Source organism: Columba livia, chromosome Z, assembly GCF_036013475.1.
Source record: "Columba livia isolate bColLiv1 breed racing homer chromosome Z, bColLiv1.pat.W.v2, whole genome shotgun sequence".
NCBI lineage: Eukaryota > Metazoa > Chordata > Aves > Columbiformes > Columbidae > Columba > Columba livia.
Window position 1 is genome coordinate 15,338,848 of NC_088642.1, and position 25,456 is coordinate 15,364,303.

General features: G+C 37.2%; 1 protein-coding gene across 6 annotated transcripts in view; it reads right to left on the reverse strand.

The window, feature by feature from the left end:
* POC5 (POC5 centriolar protein) overlaps positions 1-25,426 on the reverse strand; it is a 31,055-nt gene extending 5,629 nt beyond the window's left edge. For 2 of the 6 annotated variants that reach the window (XM_065047358.1, XM_065047357.1), the window contains exons 1-8: positions 25,157-25,341; positions 21,435-21,534; positions 17,296-17,443; positions 9,098-9,294; positions 8,539-8,715; positions 5,837-5,941; positions 4,379-4,558; positions 3,111-3,273 (exon numbers count right to left, since the gene is read on the reverse strand). In XM_065047358.1, coding sequence (XP_064903430.1) covers positions 3,111-3,273; positions 4,379-4,558; positions 5,837-5,941; positions 8,539-8,715; positions 9,098-9,294; positions 17,296-17,443; positions 21,435-21,518 — 1,054 coding nt within the window. In that variant the 5' untranslated portion in view covers positions 21,519-21,534; positions 25,157-25,341. Of the gene's footprint in view, positions 1-3,110; positions 3,274-4,378; positions 4,559-5,836; positions 5,942-8,538; positions 8,716-9,097; positions 9,295-17,295; positions 17,444-21,155; positions 21,289-21,434; positions 21,535-25,156 lie in introns of those variants that run through there. The other 4 variants (XM_065047360.1, XM_065047359.1, XM_021292190.2 and 1 more) reach the window with 4 other exon arrangements.
* Positions 25,427-25,456: the final 30 nt, after the last annotated feature.

Genomic DNA, 25,456 nt, shown 5'->3' on the forward strand with positions numbered 1-25,456 from the left:
AGCTTCAGCTTCTTCCTTTAGAATACAAACTTCTTTAAAGAAAGCAGATATTCTCATTTACTCTCCTATTTCTGGAGCAGATGATGCTGGCAGCAGCTCCAGGGCAAGGAAACTTTGCCCAGTCCAGGGACTGGAGTGACACCAAGTGGTAGTTCATGGGTTTTTGTTTGTTTGCTTTTTTTGTCTTGAAGTGAATGCAAAAAATATAAGGAAAGTAGTTCAAATCAGTGCAATTCTCAAAGATTTCAAGAGTGAAAGTATGCCAGAATATGCATTTTGTACATATATATGCACACAAACATTAAGCTTAAGCACAGACAGTGCCAACATATAGTTACAGACCAGTCAGTTCTGACTATGTTACTTAAGTTGCTACGTTACAGTGTTAGGCTTTTTAAAGTAATGAATTCTTGTGGCTTCAATATTCCTTAAAATAAAGAGTTTTTAAAGAATCTTAACAATAATTATAAAAAAGAACGCCTGTCAGTAAAACAGCCAGATAGATTTCAGACCATCAATGTTGTTATAGACCCCTTAAAGTTATGATACTTGCACACTAATAATAACCTACATTATAATGTACACTATATGTATGTTATTTGTATATTGTATGTATACTAAATACACATTATAATAACCCAACAAGAATTAACTTGTAAATGGACCAAATGCTGCTTTTATTTCCAATGCCAGTAGGTGGCACTGCAGTGCTCACATAAATACATAATCCCCCACTGACTGGCACATTGAAGTTTTAACGTCCACAGATTACAAGACTAGAACAAATCACAGTAACCATCCCTGATGTCCCGATCACTGTCCTGTTATACTCGAGGAAGAATGCAAATAAACGGTTGTACAACCATATTAAATAATTATGTAACTAATTTCATTAAAAGCACCATCTGGCTGTAGCAAGAGAGATACCGTGCCTGGGGCAGGGGAGAAGGTGGGAGAGGCAGTGGGAGAAGACAACAGGCATGGGGACCAAGGACAATAGAAACTATGAGATGTTATGACACCTGACGAGGACTACAGTAACTACAGGAAATTAAAAAGCATGATGATGGACACCCAAAAAGTTGGGTACAGGCACCTTGGTGTTGTCCAGCACAGCAAAATCTTTAGGTACTGCACCTGTGCAGAGCATAAGCTTCTGCTTCACAGTGCAAAACAAGCAAAATGTTTGGTCCATGAATCCCAGGGGCTGGCCATGGCAGCTCTAGAGCTCAGTTTTCCTAATTTCCTTCCTACTTACCCTGTTCTTTACAGGTTTATAGAAACAACACTTTCCTGTATCACACCACTCAGATACTCAGCATTATTTTGGAGACCCACTGGCTATTGCTTATTTTTGGAAAACAATAAAAACCCAAATTTAAGAGAAAGCTTCAAGAGAGAGTAGTTCTTTATCTATAACACAGTGAAAAATAAAGTACCTGGGCAATGCCCTGTAACGTTATTCCCAAACTCAGTATTGTTTGACAAATACTTCATTCTTAGCATTTCCCGAATACTGATCCTATGTTTTTACTAGGACATAGCTACTGCACTTAGCCAATGTCATATTCTAGTTTCCTAAGCAACTGTACAAATCCTGCTTATGTTTAATAGGCTCAGACAGCTGCTTAGGTAAGTCTCCTCTTCAAGCTTCTTCAGGTTTTTATTTCCTCTTCATATCTACATTTTTGGGAGGAATTTCTCTGAAGCAGTTCAGAAATTTCTGGTATAAGATTGTTAAGTTTAGCCACTGCAATTACTTGTCTAGGGCCATTAACAACTGCTGCCAGTAGAGCTGGTTGTTAAACCACACATACAGCTGTGACATTACTGCTGGCACAGCTATTTTCTCTGTAATGTAGAATGCTGCACCAGCATGATTATGCTTCTACTGCTATAGATTGTCTCACTCTGAGGGGGTGATTTCATTGCATCAGTAAGGGTGTGCATTTCCTTCCCACGTAAGAGCGTGCTGCTGATATAATTAGGCTGGTGTTCCCTTTTCTGGCACAGAACTCCAACTAAATACAGAACCTGGGAGATTTACTTGCACTTTTTGCATTAAAAAGAGAGATTAAGAAAGAATGGAGAGCTGAGAGCTGTCTGGGAAAATCAGATTCATTGCACACTGAGATTCCAGAGAGTTAAGAAGGGTTTTCCAGGATCTCCCCCTCTCCCTCCCACAAGCTGTGTACTGACAGAATTCTGGGTAATCTTCCACAGTATTTTAAGAAGTTTGCTATCCCTGGCTTCTTGTTCTGCCTTCAGCTGCAGGCTACCACCCTCACAGCAAGGAAAAATGAAGAGAACATGTTCCACCTTTCAACTACTTTGTTTCCCCGACAATAAGCCCTAGCATGATTTCTTTCAGGATTTTTGAGGATGCTTGAAATATAAGCCCTACCCCAAAATAAGCCCTAGCTACAGTTAATTTTAAAAGTCAACTTAAATAGTGTCCAGGCAGCTATACATGTAAAAAAGTAAAAATAATTCGCAATAGAATGCAGTAGGACAAATAGAGACTTTGCCGAGAAAAGCAGACACCTGACAGCCAACTGACAGTTGCATTGCCAATGTGCTATGAGCAGGTTCCATGGACAAGAGGTGCTCGTTTCAGGAAAACACTGTCACTAGACATGAGAAATTGGGGCCACTGGTTCTAAAAGAAATAGAGTCACAAGAAATTCACGATGGAATTCAGGGTTTGGAGAATTATGATGATGTTCCAGAATGTGGTGAAATGACTATATTTGAATAAATGTTGATTTTTTTTTTCAAAAATAAATGTAGATTGTTGTCCATGGAAAAATAAGACATACCCTGAAAAAAAGCCATAACGCATCTTTTGGAGTAAAAGTTAATAAGACCCTGTCTTATTTTTGGGGAAACAAGGTACAGCAGTACAAAGCCCAGCATCGGAATATTTCTCAACATATTCAACAGGACTTTTTAAAGCAAAGAGTTTGCTAAACTACATATTATGTCCTCATACTAAAACAAATAAAAGAGAGGGGAAAAGTAGAATCCTTTAAAACAAATGAAAAAAACTCCCAAACAAACTCAACAAAACCCTCACACACTACCAGATTAGAGCTGCTTTTCATACTGACCAGAGTCTGTCCTACTGTCCTTGCTCTGAAACATTGTCATCGCTTCGAGATTCAAAGCACACACACCACGCATAAAGGCTTTCTTCATGGTGTCTTCATACTGTTCTCTTTCACTGTGCATTTGCAGAATCTCAGCTTTTGTCTGTTCCAAAGCAGCAGTTAGCTACGAAAGACAATAAGGAAAGAGCTGCCTTGTACTTCTGAATGCAAAATACAAGCATATTCCTCAATTAGCTTTACAAGTCACTATGTTTACAAAGATAGGCATGTTCACTTCAAAATCTCTGGTTCACTAGAGATGAACAGACACTTGTCACTTCTCTGTACTACAGCACATTATTTGTACCAGAGCATGCCAAGGACAAGAGTGAATTTGAAAGGACTGCCAGACCCCACCCAACCAGCTAAGCATCACTTTATCTTGCATGCTTTTGTGTTCTAGAAGTTAGGCAAGCATCACAAGCTAGATTTCTGCGGGAATATGTGTTTTCTCAAGAGAAGACAAAGTGGTGCCAGAAAACTATTTCAGTAGAGAGTGAATTGTCATCAGCAATCTCTTTTCTAGCTACTGTATAAAACTACAAATAGTGAGAAAAGACAGACCTTTGTAACTCACTACTTATCGTTTCTGTGATGCTAAGCCACATTTAGTAAGCCTATTCTTAAAATTCTAGATTTTATTTGTTGTTAAAATACAGAGTTTTAAAAATACGTATTTTAAAAGTTTATTTACTTACTGTGCACCAATGCGTACATTAATAACTCTACCTTAAGCGCTGAAAATTCTTTAACAAGCTTAACTGGCAAATTGTACGCAAAACTAAACTTAAATTCAGCCTTTAACAGAGTAGCTATTATAGCAAAGAAGTATTGTACTCGTCTGATCATTCATTATAATAATGGTCTTCTATTTCAATTGTCTTCTTCAGCTAGACCTCAAAATGCATAGCCAATATTAAAAGCGTGTTCTTAAAAAAGAAGTATCGTCCCTATTAGTGGGTAAACAGAGATTTGTCTCATTTCAGCAAGAGTCCAATTTACTTCACCTGTGCATGCTGATCAGCAACATTTTACATCAGATGTACAGAAAAAAAAAGGCTACATATAGAAGCCACAGTAGGGATCCTAGAGCTCAGATATTCTTATGTACTGGGAGCTCTGTTCATGGCAAGTCCCCACGTTTTTAAAGTTTGCTGAGAAAGACATACGATGGAGGGAATGGGGGCAGGGGAGTGAAGGAGAGAAAGTATGAAGAAACCTTATTTTACCTCTGCAATTTTGGCTTCATAATCATTGGTGAGTTGGACACAAACATCTTCTGCCCTTAACTGACAGGCTTTTGCTACTTTTTCTTTCCATTTTTCTTCACAAAGAGAGCGCCACGCTGCCCATACTTTCTTCAACAAAGCTGTCCGGAATTGTTTGTCTGCTATTCTATTTGCATATTCCTTAGGAAACAAATACAACTACAAGTTACATGCAAGCTCAGATTTCCTAAAAATTTAAGTACTCAAGGGAGCGTGGACGATTGTTTCACAATCTGTTACACAGACCACAGTGGGAATGCCTAAACCGAGTCACACATGCTGCAGTGAAGTGGTAGCATCAGCAGCAAAATGCTTCTTCCTGCACACGTCACACAGTGTAACTGTCCCATGTATGAGAAGCCACTTTTGCCAACTCCTAGGTTACACAAAACAGTGTTTTTACTCTTAGCTCAATGGTGCTTGAACAACCACCTCACATATATGGTGTAACCATGCATATGTGAAGCCATTTAATGATTATGTGGCACATTTTGATTCACTGACGGAATCATACAAAACCTGCAGTTGCAAAGATGGCAGATGATTAGCATAAAGTGACTCCTTTTAAAATAAATTTAGTCTTCAGGATGCTTTAAAAAGGCTGTAAGACAACTCTTTTATTCTACCCTGCTTCAAAATATCCACCAGACAATATGTTTCAGCATTTTTTTTTCAGAAACAAATCAGAAAAAGAAAAGAGCTGAGTAAAAAACAGACTCCTAATAATAAATTTTAAGATGGGAGGGAAGGAAAAGAAAAAAAGCTATCCCTCTCTGCAAATCACCAGTTTTGGATAGCATCAAAGAAATTGAGTTCAGCCATGAATGAACAAAGATCCTGAATACAGATTTTCCTTTTTAACAGTCTGGAATGGGAAAGGTTTGCAGTCTTGACATGGGATCCTTCTTTTCTGTCATAATTCACTTAGTAGACTGTTTACCACTAGATGCCTGATGCAATGTCCAATATTTTGTGTGTGACTAGCTCTTAGCTACTTCAAGGTTTGACAATGCAAGAAAAGAGGGCAGCAAAGGTTTTAATTGTGAAAGTGGCTTCCTCTGAAAATATGATACTGTATCACATCGCTATTCAAACACAAAGTGTTCAAAATTTAGATAGAGATTCCCTTGGCATCTGCTTCAAAATGCAGATATGTAAACTATGGTGATTTGCTGTGAGCTGATCACAGTAATTGGCCCAATATAAGACAAACATAGGTTTGACTTTTTTCCCCATCCCAGAGAGTATTCCAATACCAGCATTTGAGAAGTGATGTTTTCAAACAGTTATCTGACATTGTCAAACATGTCAAAATAGAAACACTGTCATTCCTTCAAACTGTAACAGGAACTGCAGCAACTCTGACCCTTTTGAGTTCAGAGGTTTCATTTTAATCTCATTTTTATTTTGCACACATACCTCTTGTTTGTAATTAACGTGCTGAATTCGCCACAGCATAAACTTTCTCATCAGCTCTGTTCTCTCCTTTTGTCTCTCTAATGCTTCAGTCAAGTTAGTAATCACCTGCAAAAATATTTATTAACACAATAGCTATGGTCTTTGTATGGTCAAACGGAATGTAATTTATATATCAGTTATTTTTCACTTAAAGCAATTGCTTTTAACAGATGCTTTCTACTGAATCTTCCTCTTACTCTAATCATGAAGAATAATCAGAGTTCAAATCAAAAGTAAAATTCCTGGGGCTTCGACACTCAGACTGTGGTTCTTAAACACTTCAACTGTGTAGTTTTAGGAAAAGTTCAACAGAATTGTTATTTCATCCTGCATCTGCAGGCTTTTGTGCTACTTCCTTATAATTAAATGCTACTGTACCAGAATTACTTATTTCAAAGACAATTTTGATAAATTAGGAAAACTTTTATTAAAATTTTGGTTTAGTGCCTTCTTAATTAACTGAAGTGTAGAGAAATTATTTATCTGCAGAAAGCTTATTCAACTGTCTGAACAGAATAAACAGGCTAAGGAGTTGCAAAGAACCAGAAAAATCTTTAGTGCTAGTCTCTTTAAAAGTTCTCATGAAAGATAGCATTTAGTCCTATAGCAACCAAAATATTTGAGAGGCAAGATGGCCTACTGGCCAGAGAACTCAACTAGCAATTTTTACCATCAATCTCTAAGTATGTTTTAATTAGTATACAGAACCAGCTGAGGTCACCTGATTAAAAATTAGTCCAGGCATGGTACAAATTAGGTACACCAAATCAATAAGTATTTCCTCTACTTTTTTGCCTATATTCTTAGGCTAGATTCTGCCATCAGTCACATCCGAGCAACTCCAGTGTGCAATAGTGACCAATCTTAGGACTCATGGGAGTAAAGCTATTTTAACTACCCTGTTCCATGACGTTATATGCTAACATGTCTTAATATGTTATATTGCATACGTTACGTGCCATAATCGTTCATTTCATTGATGTATATTCAATACTTAAAACAAAATTTATCCTTTAATCAACAAAATTATCTAGAAAATAGTAAAACTCCTACTTTGTTTCAGTACAGAATTTCATACAAACTGTTTCAGTCAATCTTCAGAATTTTAAATGAAATATTATGAGGCAAAAGGATGGTTTATTTAAGGTGTTTAAAAAAATTGAAGTCAGAAAAAAATAAAAGTCAATTTGATACATTTGAAGTAATTTAAAACTGATCCATCTCTAGATTTTTAAGAACGAGGTAATCATAATAAGATTCATAGCTCTAGTGTTAGTTACTTTTCTCTGCTTAAACATGACTGATTTTAAGTTTGTATAGTTTCAGAATAACGGAATAGTCTGAGCTATAAAGTAACAAAACACTTATCTAAAATTAGAAGTAAATTTGCATAAATTATCAACAAATCAATAAGAACATAGAAAGCAAAGGAAAATAATATAATCACTTCCGTTGAAAAAGTGTCAGACTAACATAAAATATCAACTTTTGATATTTCATACTTGCTGATACACATTAGAAGTCTTATTCTAAATCTATGCTTGTTAATTAAAAAGCATTTGTGAGGTTTATAATGTGAAAACAAGAATCCACAGTATTCATAATCCTTGAGAGGCTGATGGACTTTGGGTGATGCCGAAAACCAGCAGTTTTGATAAATATGGTGTGATACATGGAAACACTGCCACTTACTGTTAAGATGGTAGAAATAATAATTTTCTATTGAAAACAACTTGATTTTGGAAACAGAACTATTAAATTGACTGAAGAAATAATTTCTTTGGTAGCAGAAAAAAGCCCACCATTTTCTAAGTGTCATCAAGAATTACAGCACATTAAACATGAGTGACATACAATGATATCCACGGCATTAGATATGTTTGAATGATATACCCTGAAATAACAACAGATCTGTATATATGTACTCATTAAATTACATTTTAATAATCCTGTTTTTGTAAAGTTAAAACGTTCTTATTTACTTGGTCTGCAATACTAGACTATTTTCTAGATGGACACAGAACATCATCTTCCTCCAGCTTTTAACTCCTTCAGTGGATACTCTTTTTAAAGAAGGTAAATAGGGGTCAAACCATCAACCTCTGCTAAGTGTTCTTAAGTCCAAGGTTAAAAATTCGGCATAGCAATAAGAGGATTCAATTATATTATGTGATTGCTGGGCTGCCAAAATTTTATATCCATTTCCACAATTCTAGTTTATGTTGAAGTTGTTGATGTTGTTGATAGAAGAAAAGTTTAACTCAGAGACCCCAAATGTACTATCCTAAGAATTTGTACAAATGTACAGTTCTTAAGAATCCTAAAACAGAGACTCTCTAACATTTAGGAGACTGATGCCCATTTAAATTTCAAGAAAACAAATCCAGTCATTGAAACATTAAATGTTTTTCAAGTGTGAGAGCTAACAGACTCATCTTAGCCAGTGTAATCTTCAGGAAATAAGTAAGAACCAACAACAGATCCTACATATAAGGACAGACAATGCAAAACATATAACATTAGCAACAGTAATTATTTTTCTAATCTACAGTCTAAATATATTATTCTCTTATTTATGTTACTTGCTGCAAGAAGAACTTCGTTCAAAGAGATGGATCCAAAAATTCAGTGTGGATATTTTTAAAATAAAATTGAACTACCACCTCATCTTTTCTGCCAATAGAGATTTCATAAGTATGTAGCAGCTCCTTCAGGTTTTCCATCTCACTGGTCAGTTGTCTCACGTGAGCAGTTTGTTTCTCTTTTTCTTCTCTCATTTGAAGCTTGTAATGGTCAATCAAACTAAGCCTCCATTTTCTCAATTCAGTCAGAACATTTGTCTGAAAAGTTAAGGGTGACAGTAGAGAAATTAGTAAAATTATTCCTTTCTCCCTGATCTTTAAATCTTAAAATGCTTAGCAGTTAAGGAGACGTGGATATTTACAGTGATCCCTCCGTTACACAGGCTGTTTTTATCTCTAAATATTAGCAAACATGAGTTTTTGAATGATAGCAAACTGAACATCTCTCATGGAGAAAGTTATTCCAAAGTTCTGAAATAAGATCTTCTAATGCTTACATGCAACGCACAACAAAAACGATCAAAAATAAAACTATAATTTCACAGTGCAATCACACTGCAACCTTTCCTGCACTCATGCTTACTCTACAACACACTGACATCTGTATATGACTCTTAAGAATTCCATACAAAATAAATACCTTAAGACTTCCACTCCAGAGATCAAGTATGCTTTCTATTTGAGTTACTTTTTCATCGGGTAAAATTAATTCAGTTGTTACAGTTTCATTGATTTCTCTTGGACCACGTGTGGACCCTTGTGAAGAAGTCTCTTCTGAAAGACCAGGGCAAAGTCGTTCCATATTGGCCTCAGAAGGCTCCTTCAGTGATATTAAGACTAAAATGAAACAGAGAATAAAGAGTGATAGTCTGAAAATGCTGACTGGTCTGCATTCTGGATGTAACCCAGAAGACAGGCATTAATAACAACAACAAAAAGCCATCAGAAACCTCCCTTTCCCATGTAAACCAACCTTAATTCAAATACATGTTTCCAAGATAAGTATATTTAAACCAACAGTCCTACTGTAACATTAGTCAAATCAAAACTGCCACTCCCTTGAAGAACAGAATCTTTTAATGTAATTTCATTTTAAAGAGGATGCCCATAGCAAGTACCAAAATATAGTGTTGCCAGAAACAAGAGCCATCTGACTCAGTAAAGACTCTTTGTTGATTAACATCTCAGGTCAAAAGTTTAAAAACTTTTGCCATTTTCCTTAATGAGACTGTAAACTCCTGAAGCCAGGGGCCTGCCTTTGTGCATTCACAACGCAACCTTTGGATGTATTTCAATGTTGGTATGTACTTGCATCCATTTTCCTTGCAGGCTTTAAATTGCTCATCTAATTAGATTTTAAACTCTTCTAGAAATAAAGTATCTATTATTGTTTAAGGGATTATATAAATCCATAAGGCCTCACTTTCAGGTGCCGTGGCTAACTACCACTGCAGTAAAAATTAATCCACGCCCAGAAGCGAATGGGCATGTATGTGAGTTCCAACTAATGGGAACAACAACAACAAAAAAAAGCGCAAAGAGGTTAATAATTAAGCAAACAGATTAAATTCAATCTTGTTTCATATTTAGTTATTCCTGACAGAAAATTTGTTATTTGAGTGGCCAGCTGAATAGAAAAATTTGAAAAGAAGAGGGATTAGCAGATTCCTGGTATTAATAACAATCAGGACAACTTCAAAAGAATACTCTCCTTCTTTCACAAATGGAGAGGGGAAACCTCCAAAATCTTATTCTCCCCTTCTGAAAACAAATATTGTCTATCCAGCTGGTTTTGTAGTGGATGGGTACTATTTTTTGTTACAAGCATCCAGAGATAAGATTAACTATTTGTCACAAAACAGTATCTTCAGTGGACACTGGAAATGTATGTTTCTAACTTATTCAAGGCTGAGCCTGACAGTTGACACAGTTACCGCGACTGTCAGGCCTCCTGTCCAAAGGAAGTGAGAGAATCTGTCTGGCTAATACGCCCCCACATCAAGTAAGCTGAATTGCAATGACTACACTCATGCTCCAAAACAAGACAGAAATAAGGAAGAACTGTGACGCAGAGGCAGTTATAGCTGCTCTTTGGCACTCCTCCCAAGGCCATATACAACTAATCACCATAAAATTAAAATTGGCTTGAGCTAAATTAGCCCCATCTAATACACCATTTCTCTAGACTAAATGCCCTGCCCCGTTACGTAAGCAGAAGTCAATAAACAGATTCTTCCCAATTACACCAGCATATCAAGATCAAGTTCTGGCTTTTTTTCATTGCTGCTCCTGTAAATAAGAGAAGTATTACTTAGCTAAAGGCAGAATTTGAATATTGTTGCTTGTAAAGATCTCCAAATATATGACATGCTAGCCAGATGACCCACACTACTTGAAATAGTTCTAATTTCAGTAATGAAGAATCTGACTGATGCTTCACAATCTAAAATATTTGACAGTGCTACTATTATCAAGTATTCCCAGTTCTGTCCTTCACTACTTGTTCCCGTTCCTGAATCACTGTGTTCTTCCGTCAATTGCAACATTGCTGTAAAATGTGTGCTTTGCTTTTATTTTTAAACTTTTATTATTTGCTTGGTTTACTAACACATCAAATTTTCACAGCACAGTTTCCAAGATATTTGCAAGGAAAACCAGAAAAAAACTGTAACCAATAAAAACAGGATATCAACATAGACTGACTATTGCCTTAATCCATGATTGCAGTAGAACAAGTTTGTCGCTGGTTCCCATTAATGCTCCCTTATGTTCAGATTATCCTAAATCAGCTTTGATTTTTCCTATTTACCATTTATCATAGGATGTATCCTTCACTGAGTCCACTGAGTGTATCTGTCACATATTTATACCATTGTAGAATTTAATTTATAGAATAGAAACATTCCAGTTGGAAGAGACCAGCAAGATCATCGAGTCCAACCACAACCCAGCTCTAGCACTAACCCATGTCCCTAAGAACCTCGTCTAAATGCCTTTTAAACAACTTTAAACACCTTTCGGGGATGGTGACTCCACCACTTTCCTGGGCAGCCTGCTCCAATGCCTGGCAACCCTTTTCCTAATATCCAATCTGAACCCTCCTTGGTATAACTTGAGGGCATTTCATCTTGTCCTATCACTTGCTACTTGGCCTTCCAGTATTGACTTAATTTTCTAGTTCTATACATTTAATTAATTTATTTTTTCTTATTCCTAATGCTCTCCTGTTGTCCCTGTTCTTTCCACTGCATTAAATGATTCCATTTAGTTAAAATGCACTAAGTAATCAAGGACACGGAACTATTTGGATATGAAAAAGTATAAAACGTATGCCACTAAATAACCGCCACTTGCATTTACTCTGACAAATCTCTAGACTGTGTTTTTTGTTTATAGTAGAGGCTATTAGCTGTTTTTCCAGATATCTGTTATCCCAGTACTACTTTTTTAAAAATGTTCTTCCAGTGCTTTTGTTAAGTAAATAAGCTCTCACACACTTCTCACAAATGATCTGCTATCAGTGGCCCAAGCTGAGGGCAGCAATTTGCTAAAATATATATTTTTTTTTCAAGAAATATTCTCAAGTTCAATGGATCAATACTGAGGACTGGTACTCTGAAGAGAAGGAATTTTCCCACTGTTTGGGTGTGAATCATCATTACACATCTTTGCTACAAATAATTTACTACTCCAGCCTTAGTCATTTTCAAATTTAATCAACTAAACTGGTAACGAAAACAGGAAATTAAGTTTTAGGTTTCAAGGTTTAAAAGCATTTGGACATTGAATTGAATAGCACAGCATGTTTTATTCCATTTATTTTTCTCATTTGACTGTAAGCTTTTAGTGAAGATACTATGTGTTATTAGATTTACTGCAACAAATAGAGGTTACCAGTAATTAGACTTCTACCCCCAAAGTGGAAACATTCACTTCAGTTTCAAAAACCTGAGGAGAAACTCAAAATGCCAGACCAAAGAATACTACACAAACAGAACTCAATTTAAGAAAGCATAATGTGGTAATGGAAACTGTTGTTTTCAATACCAACATCACATGGAGAAGGAGAAAAAATATTGCAAGCTTGAGAAGATCTGCAGAGGAGAAAATTCTAGGCATCAACACTATACTCAGCACAGATGTGCATTTTATTTTACCAAGTTATAGGACACTACACTAATAAATTCCAGTTTTGTTATTTTAACACAGCAACAGTATTAGAGCTGGACATGGAAAGAAGAAATGTCAAAGAGCCTGATTCGTAGCATGAGCATGTAGCAATGTCAAAAGAACAGAGCTAAACAACAACAAAAAAACCTGGCCTTCAGAAACAACCCGCTAATCTATCCCACTGATCAGTGTCACAAGTATGGCACTGAACTTGAATTTACCTACTTTTTTGCTGTCCATCCAAAGTCTTGTTACTAGTATAATGAAAAAAGAAAAATGTATTCAGAGGCCATTAACACTGGGGCAAACACCACTCAAATACGCAATAATCCTCTATCAGTACTAGAGGTTATATAGGAGAGTTGGAAAGATTTTGGTCAGATTCTTTTGAAAAAGATGAAATAACCTCCTTTTTACAACTAGATTGTTTCAAGATCTGTCTCAATGAGATACAAGACATCTCTTTTCTAGAACGACAATGACATTTTAAACACCAAACCTATGTTTTGATACAGCAGCAAAGCATCAGAAATTTATTTATAGTGTGTAGTTAAGAGAAGCATTATGGGGCCATGTAAATATTCTCCTTGCCTCAGCCTTTGAGATGAACAAGCACACATTCTTAACTGTTTTTAACAATTTCTTTGATTTTAAAAATAAAAGACAAATTGTATTTTACAAGGTGCTGCCCTTTGCAAAGATACTAAATATCGGAGTGTCTGTAACTGAGGGCAACATGGGGCTCCTTGCACTGAACAACACATACAACCACAATGCAAAATTTTGATCACCATCAAGTATAAGAGCATGTCTTTTCCCTCTGCTGTGAGAATTAACTACAGCTTGCAAATAACTATTCTTATTCGATAATACCAAGCATATTCAAATATAACTCTATTCAAATATTTCAAGAGACGTAATCAAGGGAATGGAAATTCATTCTCTCACTTCTGTTACGTACCAATAGGCAGTCAAAAGGAACAAAGAGTTCACAGGCTACGTGTTTGGCCCCAGAAAAAGAGAAAAACAAAAAAGACCCACAAGAGCACCACCTTTCTCGCAGAATTAAAGAGAGAGCAGACAGAGCTGGCAAAAATCTTATCTTCAGACAATGACTGAAAATTGAGTGTACAGTCACCTGCCAAAAAAAGGTACAAGTCTAGTACTTTGATTCTGATTTTCTTTCTTATGAACAATAGTATCACACATCACAAATATTCCACTACAAAATGATGTTTCACTTAAACTGGAAGACAAAACTCTACAGAGAGAGTGCACTGGGGACAAGACCTGAGCTGCAATTTGCTCCATAATATAATTCCACATAGCTGGGTTTGAAATGTTCTACTCCCCTTTTAAGAACAACTTCTCAAGATGAGAAATGCTTCCAGCAGCTGACCTGAATTGCTCTACAACTGAAGAGGTTTGCAAGTGTATTTGAATCCTGGCCATCTGCTAGTGTGACAATGGATGAAGACTCGGGGGCACTGTGCTCATGAAGCTCAGGGAAGAATACAGGGAGTGACCACAGCTATTGTAAAGAAAGCTGAACCTAACACAGGAGAGGCAAAGGGTGGCCTTGGTTTTTCATAAATGACCATACCAGTCTAGTGGATCAACTGGATGTTTAAGTGGCCTTAGCTGATCAAGAAGTGTGAATGCATTTCTGTGCTAACCAGATGAGAATGCAGGACGTGTTGGCTCAACCCAACACAGTATAAAAACTGAGCAACCAGAAAAAAAACAGACTTCCAACAGAACAATGGGTTTGAGCTGGCTTCAACCTACATAGTCCTTCACGGCAACTGGGGACACCCAGCGTCATGATGGTTAGTGTATTGAGACCAGTAACAGGAACCATGTTGGTACTGTGATCTAACTGTATATGACAATTTCTCTACTATGCTGTGACTGTTCAGCAAGTCCTGCTCAGATTTTGGCTAACATACAGCTCATGCTAAAGTCTGGTGCATTCTGGGAGTAGTGCTATTAGGCCAAGGCAAGAGCAGCATGTAGGGAGGACATGATGGACAGAAGGGCTACAGGTCATTACGCAGCCGTTATCACCTGCAGCTTGCTGTCTCCTGCAGCCGTAATCCTTGCACATTCATTGTCTGGCAGTTCCCTCAGAATCCACTAACTAACGGAAATGTTATGGAACAAACTTCCAATCTGGAAGATATAAATATGTCATCTTACCCAAAAGGCTTACAAAGCATGTCCAACAGCAGCTGGACTGCCAAGGCTTTTGAGCTTACTGGTGTGATACAGGGGATGCCTGCGCTGCGATGGAGGAGGAAGGAGGAGCAATCTTGCTGTCAGCTAGGCAACTATTTTGCTCATAGGGTGAGAGCTACAAGTTGCAAGTTATTAAATGGAGAACTTGTGAGTCAGAAACCTCATGAACTAAGGGATGAATTAGTAAATTCACGTGTTAGACTAGTCTGTACAAAAGGGATTGAGCCCTTGTTTGATGTGTTTGTTTTCCTTCCTAATGAGCTTAGAGAATAAAGTTTAATTTACAGAGTATGCTGACACGTAAATTTGAGACATTCAAACAGACTGTGACAGGTGCTTGTATTGTGATTTCAGGATATTGCTTTATCACTCTGATAAACCAAGATTCTACGTAACAGCAAATAACTTCAGACAAGTCAGCTGGTATTAGAAGACTAAACCCTTCCCATGTGCAATATCTAAACAAACTTTGTCCGAGTGTATTGGGCTCTTGGCAGTAGCCACAGAATGTTCTTTTGCTGTGGAAATCACAAACAGTTTAAATGTTACCTTTAGCTGAGTCTACCAGGCTGCAATTTTTGGTACCTAGATCTGATATAACAGATGAGGATATTTTATTCCCCCAATAAAAATATTTTTTATCATAACTTTTTAAACCCAAAGCAACTGTTCTCCTTCTAGGAAATTTTTCTACAAGTTTTGACTGTTCAAGAAAAATTGCCATAGTAGAAAATACCAGCAGCTTCTATTGATCTGATTTCTTATACAACTTGGTACAATTTTCACACAGGACCTAACTACACTGGGCTAAATTAATAACCTTCAATATGTAAAAATCATAATGCAAAGGCTGCACTTGAACCTTTTACGTTGACAGAAGTTTTTCTAACATTTTTCATATTCTAAGTCCAGATCCACTTCCATTACAGAATATTTTCTCTCTCCAAATCTCTGTTCCCATTCTCTCAATGAAACCAAAATCATGCCTTCCACATTTGCTATTGCAGTCTGATATTCAGAAGAACAACCACCCTAATTCTGCGTAGGAATAAGTTACAGATGTGATGTCCTTAAGGACTAAGATTCGCCACTAGTTTATAAAAATAATAGAACATTTCTCATTATGGCATACTTGAAAGAGAGATATTGGCCTGGGTGTCTGAATGTACCTAAAGTCCACTGCAGAAATTCATTGTGGAAGGATACAGAGCATAACCAATACTAACACCCTCACTTTAATGACAATTTCTTATCTTAAGAACCTATTTCTAGATTTTTAATTATATTGTATTAACATGAGTTAATTAAATGGTAATTGACAGCTTACTAAGCCTGCTTTATATTCCAGTGAACACAAAGTACAATTTAAGAAGATAGATTTTTTTTGTACTCATGGTTCTTTTTCTGATATGAAGTAAACAGCTGTCAGTGTCTGCATTGCCCTCTGCAATCACACTGGTAAATTCCTCCTAGCAGAGAGTTATTTAGCTCTGATCAATGTAGCCGAGAGTTCTTCCACACATTAGCCATGCAAAACATTTATTCCAAGATAATAATTAGCACCAGACTTACATAGCACTTCAAGACTGCTTAGTCTCTAGTAGTAAAATTATCTGCACATTTTGCACCCCATGCTCCTCTAAATAGTAGACATAAACCCATCCTCAAGGATCACAAAAAGAGAAGTGAAGAGAAAACAGTAGGTAAATATTTTTCTAACGAAATTGCATGATAAAGAATAGAAGTTAGTTTAAAGTAAGTTCTTCCTGATTAAGCTAAAATCCTTAGTAAATAAATAAAGCAGGCATGATTGCTTACTATTTCTTCTGAAGCAAAATTAAGAGAGCTTCCTCAGTCGAAATGCTAGTGATTTAAGCAAACAACATATAGTCATAAGTGCCAGCGCTACTAATGCATCATAGGACACTATACAGTCCTAAATACCAACCAATAAAGTAAAACTTAGAAGAGAGTAATTGAACTAAAAGAGCACAAATGACACTCATGTAGTGATATGATTAGTCATTACGCAAAGCCCTTTTAAGGTAACTCCTGCTTCCAAATAATCCTATTTTAAATATTAATTTATCATGGCAGCACAGGTATAAGCAAAACCAGTTATGACCTGTCAAATTTCAGTGAAGCATACTGTAAGTAAGGGCACTCCTTTTTGCATTATTACACCAACCACTTTAAACATCTGCATCACAAACCACAGAGAAATGTGAGAACACCAATGCTATAATCTGAAAACAATGTCAGAGACAGAAATCGTCAGTGAATATGCCTTCCTAAATTTCTTGTGCAAAACGTAAATGTACTATATATCAGCTACATATATTTTTTCTAAGAGAAGCTATTAGAAAACTTAATTCAAAAAAGTTATATCATTGCTCTTGTAAGCTCAAAACAGAGCTTTGCACATACTACCTGGAGTCTTATGGTGAATGGCATCATCTGTTGCAGCTGCAAATCTGATACCTGCTCTCAGTTCTGAAGCAGGTTCTGACCTCTTTGAGACACGCTGTTCAAACTTCGGAGTCACTACAGCATAATGAAGCAGCTCTTCATATTCATCCTGTCACAAAGTGAAGGCAAATAATTATAAAACTACAACTACATTTTTAAAAACTATGTATGAAGGAGTAGAAATGGTTTTCAGGTTTTTATTATTATTATTATTATTGTGAAAACCAAGAGGATTTCCCTTAAAGTGGCAAAAGTAAGCTGTTTTCTAACAATGATTATAATAATTTATCTTTCTATTGTTTCATGTTCATTCCAACTACAACTACATAGTTACACAGAGAGACTTTCCTAGATGTCAGAATTGGATATTATAATAGGCACCTTAAACAAAAACATGAACTAAAAAAAAGTTCCAGATCCTGTAAGCTATTAATAACCTGGTACTATTCCTAAGCATTAGTATTACTGAAAAGAAACATGTATATTTATAGCCACAAGAAAGATGCTACTGAACACAGCCACATTTCACATTCCATAACATTACAATTTATTTGGCGAGAGTTCTAAAGCCTATCAAAAGACATTTGATTATACAGTATTTCATTTAGATTAGATATAATTGTCACCTCATATTATTAATTTTTTAAATCACATAGGTATAGAGAATGTGTACATAACACTAAAATAAAAGCTTTCCAGTTAAGAAGTTATAAATTAGTTTAACTGGTATACGGCACTATACTACGTATGAAAGTGAGCTAATTAACATTTTTTTTTAAATCCCCTAGTTAAATAGATTTTCAGAATGCAAGCATTTAGAATTCAATGTGAAACTGTGAACAGTCTGTACTATAACTTAAAGACACTGTATGAGGAGCAGTTAGTCATATGAGAAGTGACTGAAGTCACTGGTTTGTTCAGCCAGGAGGAGACTGGGGGGAGACCTCATCACGGCTACAGCTTCCTCACAAGGGAGGAGGAGGGGCAGGCGCTGAGCTCTTCTCTAAGGCAACCAACAACAGAACCAGAGGGAGTGGCAGGAAGATGAGCCAAGGGAGGTTCAGGTTGGGCATTAGGAAGAGGTTCTTCACCCAGAGGGTGCTGGAACACTGGAACACGCTCCCCAGGGAGGTGTCACAGCCCCAAGCCTGACAGTGTTCATGAAGAGACTGGACAACACCCTCAGACACATGGTGTGTACTGTGGGGTTGTCATATGCAGGGACAGGAGTTGGACTCGATGATCCTTGTTGAGTCCTTTCCAACTCAGGACATTCTATGATACAATCCAGTAATTAATTTTAAAAGCCCCAGTAGCAGTTAAATGCTGAAACCAATCAAAGCCACTAGTTAAACATTTGGAAAAAAAATGCCAGTTGGAAGGTACTAAACCAGGCCACTAGTAATCATTTTTTTCTTCACTTAATACTATCTTACTAATTCTGTTCAGTATCCTAATGCAGTCAAACCTCAGAAACCAAATGTGAATTTAAAAATTATTTTCCTCTTCAAGCTGGGAAAAGTTAGAGTAGAAACAATCAGTCAAAGGTACCAATAACATGTAATAAGTTTTTGGATCTACCAGCTGAAAAGGATAATATTTTAAAACTTTTAGTGCAACCCTTACATCTATGAGGGTTTCAACTAATTACATGCCACTCAAAGAAGCTAGGTTTTGTGCATTTTAGCTGAATTATAGCTTCCTTTCTATTTCCCATCTTGCAGTCTATCATGTTAAAATTGAAGTGCATGTGAAGCTATATAATTATAAACAAATATCTACTGTATCTTTTTGATAAGCAAAAGGAAGTATCATGTTCCACACACAACATATAGTTAGTTGTGCATCAGTAAATTATCAAATTTTCCATATCTTTCTAGAGAAATACAGTTTAGATTTTACCAAATGTCAAAAAAAGAAAACAGATATCTTCAGATGATTTACTCAATCAGGAACTACAAGTATCTATACAAAATTCCCCACAGCAAAATTTCAGCAGAATAAAAAAGCCAATGTGTTAGTCTCAGTTCCACTTTAAACAAAGCTGTCAAACTGTTATGTTAACTACAAAAATTCTGTTAGAGCATAAGGCTACAGGAATATAGTTCTAAGGCTGGATGGTCAGAGGTCAGAGAAGTTTTGGTCATTTAAAGCATACTATCTTGGTTTTGTAGAAGTAAATAAATTAGTGTTACAATGACCAAGGGGTACAAGAGCATTCAGGAGTTTATGTTTTTTTAAAATTCCTTCTTAAAATATTATAAAATTCTACAGATGCTGCATAGAATTTGCCCTTAGGATTGCAGTCAAGGTTACTGAACAACCGGAAAAGAATGGATTAAATGGACAAAGTCTTGCAACTCAATTATCAGTAAATGGAAATTCTCGGAAAGCCAGTGGATTCTTTTTATAAGGAAAAGGTAATAATCTGGCCTCTATTTAAAGACATCGAATTATCTAAAAGGCCCAAACAAAACAAAAAAGGCCCTTCAAAATTATCTAAAAGGAGTACTTCCCTGTCAGTATTCCTATTGCTCAGCTGTGACCCCAGTGTTCTTTTTCAAGAATAAGAGGCTCCTACGAGGAGTCGCTGAAGACACTGGGTTTGTCTAGGCCGGAGAGAAGGAGGCTGAGGGGTGACTTCATTGCTCTCTACAGCTTCCTGAGGATGAGAGGTGGAGAGGGAGGTGCTGACCTCTTCTCACTGCCATCTAGTGACAGGACACATGGGAATGGCTCAAAGCTGCACCAGGGACATTTAAACTGGACATTAGGAAGCATTTCTTTACCGAGAAGGTGGTTGAACACTGGAACAGGCTTCCGAGAGAGGTGGTTGATGCCCCAGGACTGTCAGAGTTTAAGAGGCATTTGGACAATGCCATCAATAATGCCCTCATGCTTTAATGTCTGAATTGGTCAGGCAGTTGGACTAGATGAAGATTGTAGGTCCCTTCCAACTGGAACTATTCCATTCAAGACCTGTTCTCAGTTGCAAAGCAGTCATTCATTAATATTAGCTTACTTTATTATTCTCCACAAGGTGGCTTTAGAACCTCTCTGGTAATCAACCACATCATAAAAGAAAATTTTGCTCTTTCAAAATTTGTTGCACAATATCTTGATCCTGTTTTGCAACTACAAAAGTCATAGGAAACACAGATGAATTACTATTGCTGAAAAAGGGTTAAGAAAAATTATCCATGAGATATGACCGCAGAGAAGCATATGAACTGCAGAAATGAATCATCCACGAACAGGTAGTTCAAAAGGGACAAAGTCAATCCACATGAAAAAAAAGTCCCCTTAATTTAACAAGGCTTGTGCTGCACAGGCCCATTCCACCAGGTGACAGAAGTGGAGATGCATTTCTACACGACAACTAGCAAAACTTATTTTCTTCAAACTAGCCTGTTTTGGATAGAATCCGATCAAAGGAAACAAACCCCATCCACTACTCAAATAGGAACAACCAATTCCTAAAGGATAAAAATCTGCTGCTTTCAAAAGAATAAGACTTTACCCAGTACCCTTCCATCCTCTCAAAATAATGCTGAGCACAGAAAAGGATAAAACCCCACTGTTATTGTTCTAGCATATCGTGACATATTTGATGCAGGAAACAAAAATAGCATTTCCTTTCTGAGATTAACTTGGCCACGATCCTACTCCAAAGGAAACAAATTCATTAAAATGAATCAATTCGTACAACACCATGCATGAAGTCTAACAGACACACTTCATCCCTTAAAAATAGTTTCTTCTTTATAAGACTTAACACACATAAAAAAATAACACCAGAAAAAAAAAAAAGAAAATGGTACCATTTTACTTCTAGCTGTCATTGATCAACCTCTCAGGTTCAGATAAGAATTTTGACATAAATTGAAATTTCTTGTGAAATGCACAAAAGGGAATCCAAGTGAAGATATTTTAATCTTGGATTTTGTTGTCTGATTTGCTTCCCTTCACTAACATTTTTACTGTTTTCCTGTATGCGTGAAACATAAAAAAGATGCAAGTTTTGTTAGATTTCATCTTAATTATTCTTTGCAAAATAAAATGCCATGACAGTGAACTAAATGAGGTTGCCTCTTTCCTACCTGAAGATGTGAAGAAACAGAACTGCCCCGAACAGAGTCTTTTGGCAAAATTGGACTTGTGCTTTTCTCCTCATTTGATGACATTCTGTACAAAGTTAGTCTATAAAACAGTAGAAGCTGAACTTCATTTTTCAGTTCCAACATGTTTACTGTATATCCACCAACATTTTCCCCAGAGACAGAGATTGTGATGTAGAACATACATAAACGCCCAGTCAACAGGTTAACCTGATAATAGAGTCTCATTGTATAATGCTAGGTAGGAAACTGCCTTATCCAAACCATACTAAAAACCACGAAAAGACTTCCACTAACTTTAATAGAAAACAATGGCAGATCCAAAAGCAACAATATGAAAGTTTTATTTTGCATTGATTGAGTATGTTTAATACCTAATGCTTCATGATATGCAATATAAAATTTACACCAATAGTAACTAAAATACACTGCTAGAGGAAAAACAAGAAACAGATATATCAAGAATAAGAGAAGGCTTCATTTACAGATACTTTCCTGTGTCAATTCCTCCTTATAATTCACACTGTATTGGTTTGGACCAATATCAGCTTGTTTCAGTACAAAATTCTGAAAGAGCAATGCAGGAATGACTGAGCTACACTGCAGTTTTTTACCCTTAAACTATGTCAACCACAGCCACATCTGAGATGATGCCATGAAAACTCCAGTTCAATACCCCGAAGCCTTAACTTAGTTGTCAACATCAGTCTCTCTCTACTTTTTTGACTCTTCTTGTCTTATAGGCCCAGGAAGATTAACAGGCATGGAAGAACAGGTAATGCCTTAGGTTCAGGTATCACTCCAGCAATTTCTAAGCAAGAGAGTAAGGTATTCTTTGAACACCTGGGAAGCAGATGATGTAGAACTGAGAAGAAACTTGAAGATTTCTTGAAAGATATATGTCTCTTTTAAATCTGCTGCAGCTTTGAATAAGTCCTTCAGTCAAGAACTGAAGTTCTTGTGATAAAACTTGATAGGATATAGGGAAAAAGAATTCTAAAGGATATGAGGAGAATGAAAGGAATTACAGAATGAGTGGGAACTAAGTATTAAACACAGTGAATTTGTTAATGAATGAATAGCAGAGTGATATAGTGGCCTGATGCACATGAAAAGTAATCACCAGACATGTTGAGCAGGGAGCTGTCAGCAGAGAGTAAGTACAGGAAGAAGACCACCACAAGTAAACAGAGGAATCAGCTGCTTGTACAATGTGGCAAACAACCGCACAAGGAAAACTTATTTTGAGAGAGACCTTTAAAACGGTCAATTATAGTATTCTCATTTTTTTTTAAACAGATGCATTTTCTGACAGAAATGTTGTTTTTAAATTGCTAATTGTACTGTCTTTAATTTGGGAGGAATACTCTCCTTAAGCATCATCATCTTGTTTTCAAAATCTCAAAAAAATGTAATAATCTCATAGCTTTCTATGTAGGAATACAGAAGGAAATGGTCTTTTTGTTGAGTTGATTCTCCTTCCCTCACAAAAGCTCTCTCTGTCAGGAGTATATACACCTTTCAGAATGGGAAGTTTGTTCCTGTGCTGAAGACAGACATTTTTAAATGGTATAGAAACCATTTTAAATGCTAAGGTTTTCTACAGCCCAAGGTTCAAAAGACATTATTACCATCTCTCTACTTCCTGCTGAGCCCTAATATACTAACTGTGTTTCTTAAGTACAAAATATGAAGTCAGGGGAAGGTTTACTAAGTACTTTCACTGCTGTATAGTGGTGTGTAGATGAGAGAATAAATACTAGCTTCCTCATCTGTTCTGTCTTCATTGTCTCCTTCTCTGATAATTTTCTTCTTTCATCTCTCCCGTAAATTATTTCCTATCTGTTCCTTTGGTTTTGGCCTCTTTAATTAATCAAATAATTTTATACTAGCACTCCTCCTTCCCTTAGTCAATAAATTCTATTAATAACCAAAAAATATTTATTCAGTAATCTTAAAAAGTCAGGTTCAACTCCATATGCCTTCCCACTCACATGGTTTCTAAAATTGTGGGTCCTGAGTGCCCTAAGTTCTGGAGGTATTCAAATGCGCACGGAGTGTGCGTAGGGGGCATTAGGGAGGATCACAAAGGACTGGCTATCCAGCACTTACAGGTATTATAGGTGTATTTGCAGGCAGAAATTACAAATACTGTTGTTTTTCCTTCTCAGTCCACTTAAAGAGATCTAAACTACCATAGACTCTTCTGAGAAACAGGAGAGCAAAAGGAAATACATGTGGGCACAGATGAGCTCAAGGAAGATGAGGAGAAAGGTTTCTTCTGAAAAGCTTGTTCAATAACTTAACACCACTGTCCTACTTCTATTTGCAATTTTCTGAGACTGTGCCCTTGACATTCAGTCTAGTGCTACTCTCAAGCTTGTGGTCGTCCAAAACTCAAAAAGCTCCTTTGTCATAAGTGGTGCTACCTCTCCACTCCAGGTCACTCTCCCCTTCAAATCTATAACCACAGCTCACCTGTTTGACATTGTATTACAACTCACTCACTGTCACCTCAAGCTCAGCGTGTTTGCCACCCCTTCCCATCCATTTTCTTTATACCCAAGGATTAGGCCTCCCAGATGTTTGTTCGGTCTCCCCTGGCTGCTTTTACTGACTTGAATGCCTCTTTAGGTTCCACTAACAGGTTACTACTTAAAGTTTGAACTTTCCCCACATTTCTTTGTTTTGCTTGTCTGTACCTCTAGTGTTTGCATTTAGAGTCTAACCTTGTGTTTTGATTATTGCAACATTCCAGTGAAAATCTCAGTAAATCTAAAATTCTAGAAATCTGCTAATGTACTGAACATTAGATTGTACTACTATGATAAATTAAGATAAATACACTTATTTTAAGATGATGTTTACAGACATCATTACCACATCATGCTAAGAATACGTTGTCTGCTTTGATCTCAGTGAACAAGCACTAAGTTCAAGAAAATACTGGATAAGTTTCTGAAAGAGAAATCGAGGGTTATTAAGTAAGACACCACCTCTAGGTCAACAAGTTGATTTGCTAAGCTGCAAATCATTATATGGTGAGGGACAGGTGAGAGGAGCATCTTCATGCTTACCATGTTCTTCTAATCTTCCTCAAGCATCTGCTAAAACATATTTCTGACTTCACTATGGAAAGATTTCCTGTTAAGAGCAGCTTCTTCCAAACCTGTGTACAACTACAATGCTGAGAGCTACTTTTAGAAACAGGATGCAACTATAAAGACCTTTGGTCTGACCCACCACAACTGCTCTCATCCTTCGTTTTGAATTGCTTGCCCTGTAATCAGGATTTTGTGCTTTGGGTTTGTTTTAGACTAAAAGTCAAAATAACTGAATGCTGCATTCAGACCACAGGCCTCAACACCCAGGGAAGAGAACCACTCCCTCTCCCAGCACACACAGGACATATTCCTTCCCCTTCACAAGTACCCCATGGCAAAGCAGCTCGAGTCCACGTTTTTAAGCTCCTCACTGCAACACCTCTGCAACGAACCCTGAGCTGGTGTACAGCAACTGCTGCTGTCACGTCAACAGCGACCACAACGACAAGCCGCAAGGTGTCACACAGACACCAGGGCGGCACAGCCGGGCAGTCACAGGGGTGGACAGGCACGAAAGAGCACAGTTCCGTATTAAGAGAAGGCATTTTTATCTTTCTTTTTTAGCAACCAGCCCAACTACCCGGGGGCAGCGGTACGTACCTGAGGGAGGCGGGGGTGTGGGGGTTGCGGCTAAGCCGCCGGACGGGAACAGCGGGGTTACAGAGAAGGTACTGTGGAAGCCGCGGCCCCCGGGGCGCAGCACCCCCGGCCGCCCCCGCCTCACCTGCGGGCACCGGCCGCCGAGCCGCACGGGTTCAAACTATCGGGGCAGAAGAAGAAGCACCTCTCTCATAGGCTCAGCCTGCCTTTAGAAAGCCTTATGCGATTGGACAATTCGGTGACAAAAGAGCCAATTACATCGTTCAACCGGAGGAAGGGTGTGCCAGCCCGTCCCACCGC